Source organism: Nelumbo lutea, chromosome 1 (assembly GCF_056320005.1).
Source record: "Nelumbo lutea isolate HS-2025 chromosome 1, American lotus-T2T, whole genome shotgun sequence".
Classification (NCBI taxonomy): Eukaryota; Viridiplantae; Streptophyta; class Magnoliopsida; order Proteales; family Nelumbonaceae; genus Nelumbo; species Nelumbo lutea.
The window spans coordinates 137,067,828-137,084,940 of NC_142684.1; the positions used below are offsets into that span (position 1 = coordinate 137,067,828).

Genomic DNA, 17,113 nt, shown 5'->3' on the forward strand with positions numbered 1-17,113 from the left:
TTCAAATGGGGCAAGTTTTCACAAATCTTAAACAGAGGCAGATAGGAAAAATATTTTTGTTCCAAATTATGGATGAGATTTGCATATAATTCCCTGACCATGATGATAAATTAGTAAAATATTCATAAATTTAACATTGATTTTTAAAATATCTCTAAGTTTTTTTCATATTCTTATAATCCTAAGATCCTATAATCCAACGGGAAATGGGTGACTTGCCCCAGACCCGCCCTGTCACTGGGGTTAGGGCGGGGATAGAGTGGAGTGTCTTGACTTTTGTAGGGGTGAGGGACAAGGGGGGGTGCCCCATCCCATACATCAAATGGGCCGCTACTATATATATAGCGTTAAAGCAACGTCAACAGCTTCTCAGCCTCTTTTCCCATCCCTCTCGTGTAGCCACATCACCATCCCTTTTAACTCCTTGCCAGCTTCTACACGTTTTTAAGAAAGAGCCCAACTCATTTAGGAATGTAATTGATGGAGAAAGAAGAAAAAGTTGCTAAACAACCTATGTAGAGGAAAGTAAACTTGTAGAGTTTCCTTATCCTTCCTACCTTTAATTAACAGCTTGTAAATGGACTTAGGTAGAGGCAATCACAGTTATAGTCGTGATATAATGAAATACTACCTCAAAATAGGTCTCTTTTTGTTCCCTTTCCTCTGGCCAAAACGAAGAAGCGAGAGGAGTGTAAAACAGCTCCAGATTTTGCTGATCAAAGGAGTCTTCATTGTGTCAAACTTTTCTCATAGTGCTACTCCTATCACTATCCGTTGTTCACTGGGGGTTGAAGAGATCCCAGTTCACACAGTTCATCATTCAGCTCTTACCTCTCATCTCAACCCGGGTATGACTTTAAATTAGTTTCAGTTTTTATTAGATTGATTTGCAGTCGAAATTTGAAATCTTTTAAAATCAGAATTGGAATGGTCTATTTTTGTAGTTTGTTTGATTCAGACATGAATGAGAATGAGAATTGAAATCACCATGAATGAGATTTCTTTCCCAAAAGAGAGGTAAAGAATGGCCATTTTCTCAAATGGAGTAATGCAATTCCAACAAGATGAGAATGAAATTCCGATTCCGCCCAACCAAACACAGTTAGAATCTGAATAACCCATTCGCAATTCACGGAACATATGAAGACTTGTTTTGTTCCATCTGACTTAGTTTTTTTTAATGGTTCCATCTCGCTTAAAAGTTTCTTTGCATCTAGAAAGTAGAAAGTAGAGGAGGAAAACTTCAATCTCTTTTCTAGCCAAGTATGATAAAGAAGTTTCCAAATTTATTTTGATATTTTGTGCTCATTCTGCTAGTTTTATGTTGAAAATGGGATTCTAGGAGACTTGCCGGCATCCGGAGAGTTAGTAGGATGCCAAAGGATGGAGTCTTATTGGCCCAACATCGATGTTGCTGCAACTGTAATTCGGGTCAAGAAGAAAGTTAATCAGGTCAGTTTCAACTAATAACCGGACCCATTAATTGAAATTGGTTCACCCATTTTTGTCACTGTGGGGCACGGCGGGCACCCATGCTGTAAACATTACTTCGGCGTGATTCAATTTTTTGCCCTAACTAAGATCCAAGAGTGTCGCTCATTTGCTAGCTTTGAAGGAGAAAGAGTATAGAATTTAATGCTTTCGTAGACAATCTTCCTCCTTGGTGGTCTAGCCCACGTAATTATCCAATATAATTTATTTAAATTACATAATTGAGGTACCCACGCCTCTTGGACTGAAGGGGTGCCCAACTGCCCATTCATTTATTTAATTATGTTATTTAGCTTAATCACTTGTTTTACTTATTTCATTAACCTAATTTACTTAACAAATGTAATTAGTTAATTAACTTAATTAGTTGATCCATTTAAATAACCTAATTATCTTAACTAATATAATTACTTAATTACTTGATTTAATTGTTTTATTAACCTAATTGGCTTAATAATAGGCTCTTTTCTTCTTAGGCCATGTTCGTTTTCCGTGAAAAAGTTTACCTGTGTTCGGATTTCAAAATTTTGTAGGACCGATAGTAAGTTTGATTTACCCGAGTATCACTTCCCCGGGTAAAAGATACCCTTGCGAGACTCGGGTAAGTTGATTTCCCAAGTGGAGGGTAGGCAGATAAAAATAGAAAATCTCAATATTACCCCCAAAAGATATAAAAGTTCGAGACTCTACCTTTCCGAAAAATCACCTGTGTTTCCCTCCTTCACTTCGTTCTACTTCTCCGAAAATCACCAACTGCCTTTCTCCTCCATTCCTTTTTTCTTCTGTGACATTATTTCTTTCAGACAGAGAATGCTGAGTTCTGCTTTTCTTCTACCGCTGATGTCTGTCTCTGAGTTCTCTGCATATCTCTGCGTTTTTCCTCCGAAAATCACCTCTGCGTATCTCCGAGTTCTGCTTCTCTGCCTTCGCTTCTGCTACGTCAAGTCATCACAAATGCTGAAGAGTTGTCGTGGCCGTCCTCCATCTGTTGCCAGCACCATTGATCATCCCAGTTGCTGTCGCCGCTCCGTCTAGTTGCCGTCACTGGTCATTTTTCCTCCATTTAAATAGTAAGAATCGCTATTTCACTTGCCGTTGATCCACCGTTCCTCTGTAATGCATTGATTGTTGCTTATTTTTTTAATCTTATTAAAAAAAATGTTGCTTCTCATCTTATTATTTCTCTTTTATCATTATTTCATTGATTTCCTTTTTATTTTGATTTTTTGTTTCTAGATTTCTTGGATCTAAACCAAACCAGGATTAGGTTGACTACTTGACAGAGGAAGAACAATGCAGGACTGAAAATAACTAAAGGCTCTAGAGGAATACATAGAGAGCAAAATTATGTGATTTTCCAGGAAAGAAATGCTAATCAGTACAACAAAAAGAAGAAAATAAAAAAATAAAATTGCATATGTAATTTACCTACAGAGAAAACCCTCTTCGATGTAAGAAATCTCAGTAAGACTGTAATGTGAAGAAAGCTATAAAACTAGAGAAGCATCAAGGGCCTATCTGACAATATTACCTCAGATGCACCTATCCAAACTCATCCTATAGGTAGTAAAGAGACAAGATACACTGTATCACATTACACTACAAATTAGGAAGAATGAAATCTAGTTGAGATTCTATTGTGGATGGATGAATATTGTGATATAAAAATTTATTGTAAAATAAAATGTAATATAAAAAATACATTCATTATCACTTTTCGGTGCCCACAGACGGGCGACTCCACTGGGGAGACCCTGGGAACAGTGTGAATGCCATTTCCCTTGCTGGCTCCAGCTGTGGCAATCAGTTTCGGTTCCCAGACAGCAATTTGTTTTCTGTAAAATTTAAAGTCCCTCTTGTTTGCACTTTTTTTTGCAGCTTGTTCTAAGTTTGTTTTTAGTTGAAGCATTCCTAGTTTTATTAGTATGGGTCTGGATTGAATTCCTAGGACGGATAGCTGTCTTGATTTTGCCCCAACCTGACATAATCCCTGCCAGAACTCGGGCCCTGCTCAGTTCCGGGTGGACATTTGTGGGCATAAGCTGAACATCGGTTACATAGTGTAAATATATTACATAACTGTATATGCTAGTTTAAATGCACATTGTTATAGTTGTAAATATATAATGTACATGTATACATTAGGGTCAAATATAGTAGAAGGTAATGCTGACTTCAAGCTTGAGTTTCCAATCTAGAGCCCAAAATATTCAGGCCTAATCCATCCAAAAGATCGGATTGAGCTGGACGAGGTTTGGGTTAGACCCGTCCAAGTTGCAGCCCATTTGGTGTTGAATGCAATGGTACGCCTGTATGAAGTTCTACTTAAAAAACCTCAATCTGTGACTGCAAACTCAATTGATGAGAAATGGAAGTGGTTCAAGGTTTGTCTACTTTTTTATATATTTGTTTTTTCATTACAACACATATTCAGGATTATTGTCCTTAAATTCATCTTTTTTTGGTGTATGTGTGTAGAATTGCCTAGGGGCCCTAGATGGAACCTATATTAGAGTTTGAGTGCCTGAAAAGGGTAAGCCTAAGTATCGAACGAGGAAGAATGAAATTGCAACAAAAGTCTTGGGCGTTTGCTCCCTAGAAATGCAATTCATTTATGTTTTACCTGGTTGGGAGGGATCTGCCCATGACACTAGAATCCTTTGTGATGCCATCTCAAGGAGAAATGACTTGTAGGTACCACAAGGTATATAATAAACCCTAACCACTAAGGAAATAGTTTAGAGAGAACCAATGCAACCATTTACTAATTTAATATATGTTTTGTTACTTGTCTAGGTTGCTATTATTTGTGTGATGCTGGGTACCCTAATAGTGATGGATACTTAACACCTTATAGAGGACAAAGATATCGTCTAAATGAGTGGAGGCAAGGGCACCAATCCAACACCCTAGCTGAGATTTTCAACATGAGACATTCTGCAGCCAGGAATGTAATTGAGAGGACATTTGGCCTCCTTAAAATAAGATGGGCAATACTTAGGACCTGAACTTGGTATTCAATAAGAACCCAAGTTAGGATCATTATTGCATGTTGCCTCCTATACAACTACATATGGAGAAGCATGCCAAATGACCCCATGGAAGCAGGACTTGAAGAATTTTTTGTTGGTGAACAAAGCCAAAGTGCAACTGAGGTAGATTATGAACGAATAACAAGCCTAGATGGTAGTAGGGAGTGGAATGCATTTAGAGACAACTTGGCAAATCAAATGTGGCAGCACTTTAGACACCAATAGAAATTTCCATTTGTTACTTTTGTGTTGTAATAAAGTATTACTTGTTCATTATGTTTACTATGAGACTATTGTGTATTACTCTTGTGATGTTTAGTAAATAGTGCTTTGTTTCAGTAGCATTTGTTGAGTTATTTGCTTGTATTTGCCTTATGTTTATATATTACTTGTTTTTAGACATGGCTAGCAAAGACAAGGAAAAAAAAGCAACCAATTAGACAAAATAGAATTTGGTCAAAAGAAGAAGGCAAGTTAATTGAAGGATTAATGATGCTAGTTCATATAGGGGCGTGGAGATTAGACAATGGGACCTTCAAGTTAGGGTACTTGAGTTAGTTAGAGAGGTTCATGGAAACGAACCTCCCTAGATGTGGATTGAAAGCAAACCCACACATTGAGTTTAGAGTGAAACATATGAAGAGATAGTATGTAGCCATTTGTGAGATGCTCGGCCCTAGTTGCTTATGGTTTGGATGGGGTGATGTAAAAAAGTGTATCACTTATGAAGATGAGGTCTTCAAGGTTGGGTTAAGGTAATTGTTATCAATTATTATTTATAATGAAGCAATGTTTATATTTATTTCACATAACATCTAATTTGTTAATGTACTTTTGTTTTAATAAATGCAGAGCCATCCACATGCTAAGGGGTTAAGAAACAAGGCTTTCCCATTTTTTGATGACCTTTCCATTATATTTGGGAGAGATAGAGCAACTGGGGTGAGTGTAGAGGCTCCTGCTGATGCTGTAGAAAATGTGAAAAGGGAGGAGTATAACAACCCTCTTATAGTGGGTGAATCGGTCAATGGTGAAGAAACCCAATATAATGGAATAGAGTTCATTCAGGATGATGGGATAGCTTCTCATTCTACTACACAATCCCCTAATCATCGACCTCAATTAGGTGCTTCATCAGCCCCTCACCCTCATAGAGCAAGTAAGAGATCAAGAAGCAACACAGATGATGATCCCGTGGCTAGGGCTCTTATAGATGAGTTGTCTAGGGTGGGACAACACTTTTTCATGGTAGGGGACAGAATATCTCAAGTGGCAGATGCTCTTATTGACAAAGAGGGTAGGGAGATGAGGATGAGGGTGTTTGACGAGTTAATGAAGGTAACTAGTTTAAGCATGAATGCAGGGATGAAGGTAGGAAAGGAAGATGACTAGTGACATGAGTGAGGTGAGTATTTTTTTCATCTTGCCACCGGATTTCAGACATGCATACATCTAATCCGAACTCCTTCAATACCAATGAACACCTTATGTTGTGTTGAATGAAGATTGAAGAATAAAGAGAGTATGGAATTGAATAAAAAGGCCACTATCCATTGTTGGTCTCAGCTTATGGAATTGAATACTGTTCTTGTTTCATTGATAAAAGTACTGTTTATATTTCATAATATTTCTATAGGAATTTGGTGTAATGTGAGGCAAGGAAATACTACTATCAGTATGGTTTAGAAACCTAACTCATTTCTTTTCACATATAATTCATGCAAAATTTGTTTCCTAAGGGCATCCATCTATGTCTTAATTTTACTAGCACGGAGAACTGATTTTCTGATACTTTTAACCATATCAATACTTCGAGCCTTGATTAGTAATTGATTATTCTTTTAGTTTCCAATCAAAATGAATAGAAAAAGTTCCCAACATAAGTAAATAAAATTCACTGATTAGTTTGGACTTTGAAATGACAGATGTTTATGTTTGTAATAATCTGCATATTGGTACATTCGTATTCTGATATTATTTTTAGAATGATGACAGGGTAGAGGCAGAGCAGAACACCTCCTAACCTCATGCATTTGCACAAAGGGGTCTTTTTATGTATCGTCCACTTGTGATTTAAGGTCAATATATCCTCTTAGTTTTAATTTCTTTGATACCTCATTGGTAATTATCTGTTTAGTACATTCATTTACTTTGGGGGGAAGTTGCTTGGTGAAATGGTAAAATCTCAGGCTGACAAGTGTGGTGCACCTGACACTGGAAATATGGAGGTTAATTATGTTTCGGAGATTGTTTTCATCTATTTTGTTCTGGCCTATGAAATATATTTTCATCTGATGGTTAATCATGTATTAATCGATGGTAAAACCTATCAACAGGTGTTCAACTGTTTTTTTTTTGGTTTGTTTAGAAGAGAATATGGCATACCTAATGAATCTATTTTGGATTTTGTGTTTCTTTGTGTTGTGCTCTCTTCTGTTCTAGGTATTGTTGCGGTGTGGAAGTAAAGAGCAACTAGAAGAGTGGCTTATTCCTTTACTTGATGGGAAAATTCGTTCTGGATTTGCAATGGCAGAACAAGTTGTGTCTTCTGATGCAACCAATATTGAGTGTTCAATAAAAAGGTAGGTTCATGAAAGAAGTTTTAATTGAAAAGGTCAACAAGACCTGTATAATATAGCATGAGTTTCTGGATTTCAAAGACATGGATTTGTGGACTAGAAGTCTTATAGGGTAGAAAGAATATTGAGGATGATGAGTAGGGGAAGGTCAGATTCTTGATCATTTTCAAGTGTTTTTTGTGATATGGTAGTAAGGTGGATTGTCAGAGTAGGTACTCAATATTGATTTACTACTAAGGAAATACCTGTATAATAGGTAGGTGGATATGCAATACGTTCACCTTTTGGAGCTCAGTGTTAACTTCCTTGGTTGCTAAAAGTTTAGAACTGTATGCTCTGGTCATGAATTTTGGGTTCTGAATTATAAAGTATATTTTAAGACAACTAACATGTTAATTATTTCGCAGCAATGTTCTATAACTGTTGGTATTAATTGGTCTAGAGTGGGATTTCTGCTCATTATTATTGATGGATCACCTAAACATTCTCTAAAGGGGACTTTTATTGCATCAATGGAAAGAAGTGGTGGACAGGTGGAGCAGTGGATCCTAGGTGCAGAGTTCTGATAGTCATGGTTAGTTGTACTTGTGTAGCCACTTTTGGAACTTCAAGAGAATAGAACAGTACTGCCACTGTGTTTTGGTTGATGTCTTTAAGGTGATCTAAATAACATGCAGGGAAAGACAGACTACACGGCTCCCAAACATAAGCAGCAATCCATGATGATCCTAGTTGATACGAATACTCCTGGTATACATGTAAAGAGACTACTCATGGTATTTGGATTTGATGATGCACCACATGGGCATGCAGAAATATTGTTTGAGAATGTACTTGTGCCTACCAAGAATATACTTCTGGGAGAAGGACGTGGATTTGAGATTGCACAGGTGAAAATTATTTGTCCTTTTTAAAGCTTACCTCTTGAGGGATGTTTGGATCCTGTTCAAACCACTCCACTCTATTCAGCGGCAATTTAGGGTTAGCATCCTTTGTCAAATGGATCTCCTTCATGACCTATTCAAAACAAAATTTGAACTGCAGATTGATTTACTATGAATGGTCAAGATGCTAATAGGAGAAATGGGTAGATAATTCGATTATAGAGGGGTTTTGCAGGGGTGTCATGGAAATATGGTACCACCCCTCTGCATATGCCTCACATAATCATGTTTACAAATTTATTGTGGTAGGGCTTCATTTGGTTCTACCTCGTGAATTGACTTTAGATTACCCTGTGTCCTTGTTAAATCTAAAATAAATTCTATCACATCTTCGTGGATACTTTACATTATCATATACTTCAAATTATCTTGAAATTTTGCAGGGCAGGCTAGGTCCTGGAAGGCTACACCATTGCATGAGACTGATAGGTGCTGCAGAGCGTGAGATGGGGATGATGGCACAAAGAGCTCTTAAAAGGAAGGTGTTTGGAAAATTGATTGCTGAGCAAGGTTAATTTCTCTCTGATATTGCAAAGGTGTGTTATTCAATTCTTTGATTTGGATTGCCCATCCTGACTCTGAAACAGAGAAAGATACCTCCCTAGCTTTGTGAAGAAAAACTGATGAAATCCATTACCAAAATACAAATTGCTGAAGTTTCTATATATGAATTTTTAGAATCTCTTTACCCACTTATATTGCTTGCTGCCAAAAAAAAAAATATTAACAGGTTCTAAATGCAAGACGGATACATCTGTAACAGTTATACCATAGAAAGGTTCTATACTTGTATATACTTAAGCTTGTGTTATCACCTATTGGATTGTTATACTGATTGGCCATCTCATTTATGAAACTTGTGTCGATCTAACTTGACTCAGAACTTGAGTCATCTGGTGGGGCTTCAAAACTGAAGAACTCATTTATTAGAAGTGTATAGGTCTTAGGCCATTTATGCATCTAATAATCTAGTAAGCTTGATTAAATAAAAAAGTCATAATTATTTTGGCCTTGATAAATCCATGTGAATTAGAATTGTATCATGTTTTGTAGTGTCGAATGGAATTGGAAAAGACTAGACTGTTAGTTCTTGAGGCAGCAGATCAGATTGATTGTCTTGGAAACAAAAAAGCCCGCAGAACCATTGCCATGGCCAAGGTAAGATATTATTTATATATTAACCTGGAAACTGGATTGGTCTAGACAATTAAACCCTATAGTATAGTCACCAAGCTGCCTTCTTCATTCTGACTATTTCCTGTTGCTTTTAAGTCCCAAATACTTGATTGGTTTGTTAAATCATATAAACCTTCAATGGTTCTGAGCTATTTTAAATCTTGCATATGCTCAACTTTTAGTTATTTCCCCCAAAACCCAAAAAAATAATAATAATAAAAATAAAAAAGGAAGAAAATCTGCTTACGTTGAGGATAGGTGATAGGAGAGCACCTTCTCACTTGGGTGATTAAGCGCCAAAGTTATAGCAGCAAGAAATTTAACTAAAGTGCATGGTGAGGCATGCACCTAAACAAAGTCCTTGCTTGGTTTGGTTTATCAACTTGCATAGTTTTACAAAAAAAATTTTGCTTGCTTTCCTACAGTTTTGCATTGGTGAAAAATTATAACATGCCATGCACTATCGAATCAGCATCACTGGAGCCTAAACATGGCAACAAATTCATTGCTGGTTGTGACGACATGTGGATACAAGTCTGGTTCATTAATATAAATTATGTATGGTTAATCTTTTGGGTTGAGCTGGTCTCCTTGACCTTGCATACAGTTTCATGAAAGCCATGGCCTTTGTTGCCCTTCTTGTCTGGTTCATGGGGATGCTGAAATAGCAAAAACTATATCGAAGCATATTATCGACAAGGCCGGTTGTCTGAGAGATGGAGAGTACATGATGCTGTCTAACATGTTTGCATTGCATGGTAGATGGAAAGAAGCAAATAACTGGAGAAGAATGATGAAAGAAGCAAGGATCGATAAAGTTGCTGGTTGTAGTACTGAAGGGATTAGAGATCCATCATATGGATGACCGAACCCTGCAGGTAGGTTAGGCGAAATTTAAAAAATTTCCTCTCACCTCATCTGGGAATCACATTCCCTGTTTTAGAAAATTTGCATTTTCAAGGACCAATCTTGAACCATAAACCGAACAAGATTTGAAACCAGAAACAAAAGAGGGATATACCTGATACGGAGAAGCAGTATCTCCCAATGGAAGTGTTCACGCCCAAGGAAGGAACCAAAAACTACTTCCACTAAAGATGGCGCAGTGTAGGATGGAGCAGAATCAGCAATGTTCGTCTAACGAACCGAACTCTTCACAAGAATTCGCTAGAGGCTATGAGCACAACTTCAGATCATCCTTTCTCCAAAGGCTGATATCAAGATCCAATCTTGATCGTTCCTGCTAGAAAGAGGAGATCAAACTGGTAGTTATGGCGGCGACAAGAAGGAGGCGGCAAGGAGAAAACAACTCAGTCTCACTGGGTGCTATGTTCTCTCTCTGTTTTGAATGTGATGATTTTCTAAAGGCTGCCGCCCCCTTCTCCTTTTATAACCTAAAGGGATCAACTCCTAATCCCATTAGGAGTTGCTGATCCAAATCATATTTGGATCTAAATTCCCTTTAAGAGATAAGGATAGACCCTTATCTTATCTGTTGATTAGATCAGCTCTCTCCAAATTTATCAGGAGGTTTCCAGATCTGAATCTGTATTCAGATTTGGACACTCTGAGTGGATAGGGTAAGACCCTATCCTATCTGCTAATCTAATCTCAGATTCGCCCCTTTATTTAACTGATCAAATCAACCCAGTTCGAAATGGGCTTTAGGCCCAATAAGAGTATGTGTTCACTTAGCTTTTCAAATTGCTACTCAGTTGGGTTTCCTTGTATGGCGTGGGACCCAAGCATTGATCTACACATCAGCCACAAGGGTTCGACCCAGCCTTTGTTACAAGGCCTAGCCGAATTCACTAGAAAGCCCAGTGAACCCCTTGAGCCCATCACATGGACTCTATGGGCCCAACACTTACACTAAGTGGTCCTTGGGCCAAGCCACCTTGTAACACGCAGGGACTGTGGGCAGATGCAAGATTAGCCCATCAGGTATTACCCTCAATGGTCTTACACTTAACCTCTTGGCCTATAATGATCATACACTGCCCGACAAGAGATGACCTCTCCCTCGGCTGTAACGAACAGTGTTGCACTCTCTACTCACATGGATCCCGGGAATTAAAACCTTTTGCAAACAATTTGAAACCGTAAAATATATTTTGCAAAACAAATCTCAACGATTGAAATCGGCTGCCGACAATCTTGGTTTCCATCAGAGAGAGTGCATCCCCGATCATTACCTTTGTCCAACAAAGGGGCTGATCCTGTCACTATGATCACCGACTCAGATGAATTCTCGGACTGTCCCAACATACCCAGGTTTTGACCCCCTCTAAGGATCTCCTTGATTGGCATATCAAAGACAACCCAATCTGTCACGTAGTGCAACATCATAATCGAGTCTAGGGGTCAGGTGTAACTTTTCAGTTTTGCTCACTAATCACCAAGGTCCAGGGCAATACTGGAAATCTGGTCCGGTTCAGGGTTTCAAGTAAACCTACACTGCATGTACCTCAGGTCTCACCCTGACAGTTGAGACAGGCCACTCCAATACTTGGCGACACATCAGTGTTAGCCTTAGTAGGATAAAACTCCCCAGACTTATCCAACGGCTGTGAACATTCTAAACTAACACGAGTCTCATAAGTGTCAAGTTTAAGGGTATTACACAGAAACACACCACAATAACATGAATCAAATATGTACTTTATTCATTTACAATAAATGTCATAATGTATATCAATCTGATTGGAGCTAAGGGCATACACTGTCTAACAAGTACTATAGAGGTCAATGGTAGAATGCACAGATTTATGGCCTGAGACAGAGAAGGTGGTTAAGCCTAGCTTGATGACATCAAGACCTCAAGAATACTTGATTAGAAAATCTGGGTTGTACGAGTTTGCTTGATAGTTGATACTTGTATCAACATATCAGCATCAATCATAAACATGTTTGATCCAGCTTCCAGCATCTTTCAGCCCTTCTAATCAGCAAGTCAACATCTTCAACAAGTTTTGTTAAAACAAAACAATGGTGACATCAGTAAATAAGTTATAGGTTTTGGATATTTGAGGCTAACTGTATTGTGAAACAAATATCACTTTTTTCAACGTGTTTATTGAGGCTGAAACATCCATTATACAGTTTACTAATATAGCATACACGCAGGATATCTGAGGCTAACAGTCCAATCACTTGTTGCCTTTAGCTTTTCTAAATCAAAGCCTTACAAAATGCTTTGATTTTAGACCATCTGACAGCTTTTCCAATTATCTATTCATTTGTCAATTAATTGTTTCTCTCTCTCTCTCTCTCTCTCTCTCTCTCTCTCTTTTCTGTTTTCAAGTTTCGACAGTCTTAAATGCCCAAAATTTGAGCCCAAAATAATGGCAGATGGTGTTTTTTTCTATCGTTCCAGAGGAAAAACTTGAATTAGGATCAAATTGGGTTTAAAAGAAGAGGCAGCATGGTTTATTTCCAAAAATTTTAAGGGCATTTAAGACTTTGTGACATGGTTTTCAAATCCAAGTCCAAAGGGTAAAATTGGCAAGAGGTGAAAAAATGACCAACTTACCCGGGAGAGTGGATGTTGCAAAAGAACATGGGAAAGTAAAGAATCTCATTTACCTAGGTAAATTAAACGGAAAAAGAACATGGGTAAATGCACTTACCCAGGTAAGTGGCTCCTAGGTAAATGAGATTCCGAAAAAGGAACATGGCCTTAAAGTAAGGTCGTACATCGGCCGGCCTTTTGTGTTTAGACCAGAATTTTATGGAAATCCATCTTTACAACATATTTCATATTAACACCCATTAATTATACGTTCTCGCCCTGCAAGATGCAAATGGAAAGCATGTAACTCAAAGTAGGTCGTTCAATTGGGAAACAGTTAGTTGCTGGAGCAAAAATAGGAGGAACAAGTCGTGCATTTGGGCATGGGGTGGACTAGCGCTACAAGGTAATGGCCATGTTGTGCTAAAAATAGGAAATGTGTGAACTTTTGAGGGTAGAGTAAATTCTATTGGAAATCATGCTAAATAGGTTGAAAAGCACATTGCATTGTGTTCATGGTTATCTATAGATTGTTTAAGGGTATGCCCTACTGTAGGTTTTAAATATTTTGATAATTTATGATTTGTTTGCTTGTATTACATACCTTGTAATGGGAGGTGTGTGCACTAACTGGTTAATCTGATTTGGCATTTTATGGGTCCCTTCTCCCTTGTACAGTTCCTTGGTGTACAACATACGTACCTGTTCTGTTCAGATACACCATCCCAAACCAAGAACGGTTTTGAAAAGAAAAGAAAAAAAGCTTCTTCTACTACCACCCCGGACCAAGGATGCTCTGCTGCTCCTCTATAAACTCCGCCTAAACCCAAGGAGCCAAGATTGTCAATCAAGTAGTAATCAAAGTTTACTTTGGTTCTACCTATTCCTAGGGTATAAACATCTCAATGTTGTTCCATGTCTATGCTTTAACTGATATTCTAGGATTATGTTTCATCATTAATAATCAAGTAGTAATGAACAGAATGTCATGACCAAGAAATTGTATTTGAGGGATTCCTTGTATGGCAGATTTGATCATATATTATCTCTTTTGTCCAGTAGAATCCTGTTTGCTTAGATAGGCGTGTGTCTTGATCTTCTTTCCTTTTGTAATTCTTTATTCTCTATCAGGTTGCTGAATAACAAATACCTTAATTTTCTTTTGATTACCTAACTTTACACTTCTCACTTGTTCTTTCAACTTCAGGGTTAGACTGAAAAGTTCAAGGAGAAAGATCCACACTATACTGGAGCAGCAACACTTACCTATGATGCATTCATGGCAATGATCATTCCATTCCTTGTATCATAGACTGAGTTTTGTTTTGATTCTATTACATTGTATCATATATTTTTTTCGCATGTTACATTGAATCATTCTGTATCATGGAATGCATGTATTTTAAGTGTTTCATTGTTCAGTTTTGAAAGGCATGTGAATAAGACCCTTCAGGGGAGTGGAATGGAGGATGATCTTAGGCAAATGAAAGAGAACATTTTTCATTTTTCAAGAAATTTAAATTTTGGAATTGCATAATTGGTCTTTTTGAGAACACAAATAAAACTGGTAACTCATGGGATGCAGTTTCCTCAAATTGCTTGCATTGACCAAGGCTGGCTTCCATATTGTGTTTTAGTTGTCCAACTTGTCAAATTGAATGAAAGATGCAACCTATATGTTAAGTTTCAAAATCTTTCAATTTTTTTTTTCTGGTAAACTACGTCTTGTCCTGGTTTTAGGCTCAATTTCTTGGTGTGATGGTAAATCATGGGGTGAAAAGTATGAGAACGCAGGTTTGAGCCTCAAAGTAGCCACTGTTAGGTCCACATCTACTCCACCTTCCCAAGAGCCTAGATATTTCTGACAAACATTGGGTAATGGCCTTTTTTATATATTGTCCCTTTTTAGAGGCTAAGGTGCTTTTTTAGGTGACTTTGCCTGTCAGTGGGATGAGTTTCATGTTAGTTTGTTTCAGAAGCTCACCAAGTTAACCTGATTACATCAAATTTCCTATTATCGTTGACTAAATTAGAACTTCAAATATTAGGATTTTGGGTTCCCTATTCTGCAGTTCTACTTTGTTCAGTAGTACAGGTTGTCAAGTATTCAAATATCTAAAAGTGTCGAACATTTCTTGTTGATATGTGGTTGCATGGAGTGTAACATCCATGACATAACCATGTAATTCTCTTCTATCCACTTATCATGCGAAACATTTGAACAACACTGCCAATGTATCCCAATATTTCATGTCCTCTGATGTACATTTGAATGGATTTTCTATGCCCTCTCTAAATAATTTGTTTCATTGAGTCTACTTGTAATCACTATGGGTGATAGGGTTCTCTACAATTCCAAAAGGAGCAACCCCAGATTTCAAAATTCTGCTTCGAATCAGTTCCAAGGGGATCATTGATTCAAATTCAAGTCCATATATACCTTTACACAAGGAGGAGGAGGAGGAGGAGGTATCCATCTTCTGTGCACAGCTTGAGAAGAAGAAGAAGAAGAAGATGAGAAAGAAAAAGAAGATGGAGAGAGAGAGAGAGAGAGAGAGAGAGAGTTAAACTTGGTTTTGAGCTCTTTGGATCGATTTTAGCTTTAGGACTTCAACAGATCGAGATACCTTAGCAGAGAGGGAGAAGGACAGGGGTTTACCTTGTACAAAGAGAGAGAGGGACGAGGGATTACCTTGTACAGAGAGAGAGATAGAGAGAGGGACGAGGGTTTACCTTGTACAGAGAGGGAGAGAGAGAGAGGGACGAGGGTTTAGTGACTTCAAGTCGAGAGGACTCGAGCTTGAACGAAAAAAAAAGAAAGGATGGGACACGAAAAATTTTCGTGCCACAAATTTTTGCCGAAACCCAAATTTCATTCTAGGAAGAATGACTCTTGCGGCAAGAAATGAATATCCAAACACCTACATTTCATTCATTCTTGCCCTTTTTTTTTTTCAAAATCGGCAAAAATTAAAAGAATGAGGCCATTGGCAGCGAGCCAAACAAGGCCTTAGTTGCTAAAGCAAAAATACATAGGAACTAGTCATGCATTTAGGCATGGGGCGGACTGGTGCTACAAGGTAATGAATTTAACCTTTCAGCAGTTTCTTTAGTTTCGGAAAGGCATGTACCTGAAAAACTTTAAACCAAAATGAAATTGGATGAATACCATTACCAGATGATTGATTATGAGTTTTTTAGGTACCGTTATTATTATTATTATTATTATTATTATTCTTATTATTATTATTATTATTTGCAATACTTTTTTGATTGAAATATTTCAATTATATATCAGTCCTTTTAAATGAAAATATTTGTCTTCTCACTTCATAAAAACAAATTAAAGGGAGTGGAGTATAAGATTTTTACTGTAAACATGCAGAAGTAATACCTATTGCTTTTGATTAGAAGGTGCTGATTTTTGGTACTTATCTATTTGATTGGACCATCCACATCCAAGATCCTACGATGGGTTTGGATGTTTCAAAGGCTCAGTTTGGATAGAGTACAAATACAAATATGTATAATACACACACATACACACACATATATATATATATATATATATATATATATATATATATATATATATATATATATATATATAAACTTATACCGATGCAAAACTATGGCAGTGTAAATTCTAACCTGTTTTTTGTTTTAAATCTTAGCTTACGATTACAATACAAATGAAGTAAATTAAGATGAATTAGAATAAAATAAAACCCAAAACAAAGTTAAACGAGAATTTGTATTTTTTTTCATTTGCACTCCATGCATTTGTACTAGTGCAAATAAATTGCACTGCAACCAAATACAACCTAATAGTTTACGTAAGTTGGCAAATAGAGACCTTCCTTGAAAAAAAAAAGTCTCTTGCCATGTGAACTATTGGGTGGCCTAGGTAGGGAAATGAGAGGGGGAGAGGGGAGAGAGAGAGAGAGAGAGTGAATGAAAAAGCCCAAAATGGGTAAGAGAGAATGGAGAGAGGTTTAAGGAGAGATCAAAGAACAAGGAATGGGACAAGGGGAGGGCTGTTGAGGTGGGACCTAATGGCTATACAATATAGTATAGAAGTGTCATTATTGAAGGGACAATGTTGTCCCACCATGTTTTAGCAGATTTTCTTGTTTGCAAGAAAGTTAATTACCCAAGTGGGTGGAGGGGGTAATACTTACCTATGTAACTATTGCATTCAAGAATTATTCTTTTCCATAGGACGAATATTGAAAATCGAATGTGAATAAATTGGGCAATTCTCATGCAGACCAACTTACCCATCATTGGTACCAAAAAAATGAACGAGGCCTAAAATCTGCACTATAGACAAATGGATCTTAGCTGTTTTTTTCCCCTATTACAAGAAGAGAAAAGTGT

At 37.4% G+C, this 17,113-nt stretch overlaps 1 protein-coding gene across 22 annotated transcripts; it reads left to right on the forward strand.

Annotated features, from left to right (window-relative positions):
• The first annotated feature begins 634 nt into the window (after nt 1–634).
• Nucleotides 635–14,248, forward strand: LOC148877827 (putative acyl-CoA dehydrogenase IBR3). 22 transcript variants are annotated; one of them, XM_088944680.1, is made up of 9 exons: nt 673–848; nt 1,343–1,452; nt 6,519–6,601; nt 6,966–7,105; nt 7,510–7,676; nt 7,760–7,992; nt 8,430–8,556; nt 9,100–9,204; nt 13,941–14,248. In XM_088944680.1, exons 6-8 carry the CDS (start codon nt 7,774–7,776, stop codon nt 9,123–9,125), a joined length of 372 nt encoding a protein of 123 aa, XP_088800806.1. In that variant the 5' UTR covers nt 673–848; nt 1,343–1,452; nt 6,519–6,601; nt 6,966–7,105; nt 7,510–7,676; nt 7,760–7,773; the 3' UTR covers nt 9,126–9,204; nt 13,941–14,248. The 22 variants fall into 22 exon arrangements, 21 of the variants coding, with proteins under 21 accessions (XP_088800935.1, XP_088800906.1, XP_088800926.1 ...); XM_088944687.1 differs by lacking the exons at nt 673–848; nt 1,343–1,452 and adding exons at nt 2,183–2,561; nt 13,020–13,139 and having other exon boundaries at nt 6,508–6,601; XM_088944673.1 differs by lacking the exons at nt 673–848; nt 1,343–1,452 and adding exons at nt 2,184–2,561; nt 5,376–5,928.
• The last annotated feature ends 2,865 nt before the right edge of the window (nt 14,249–17,113 follow it).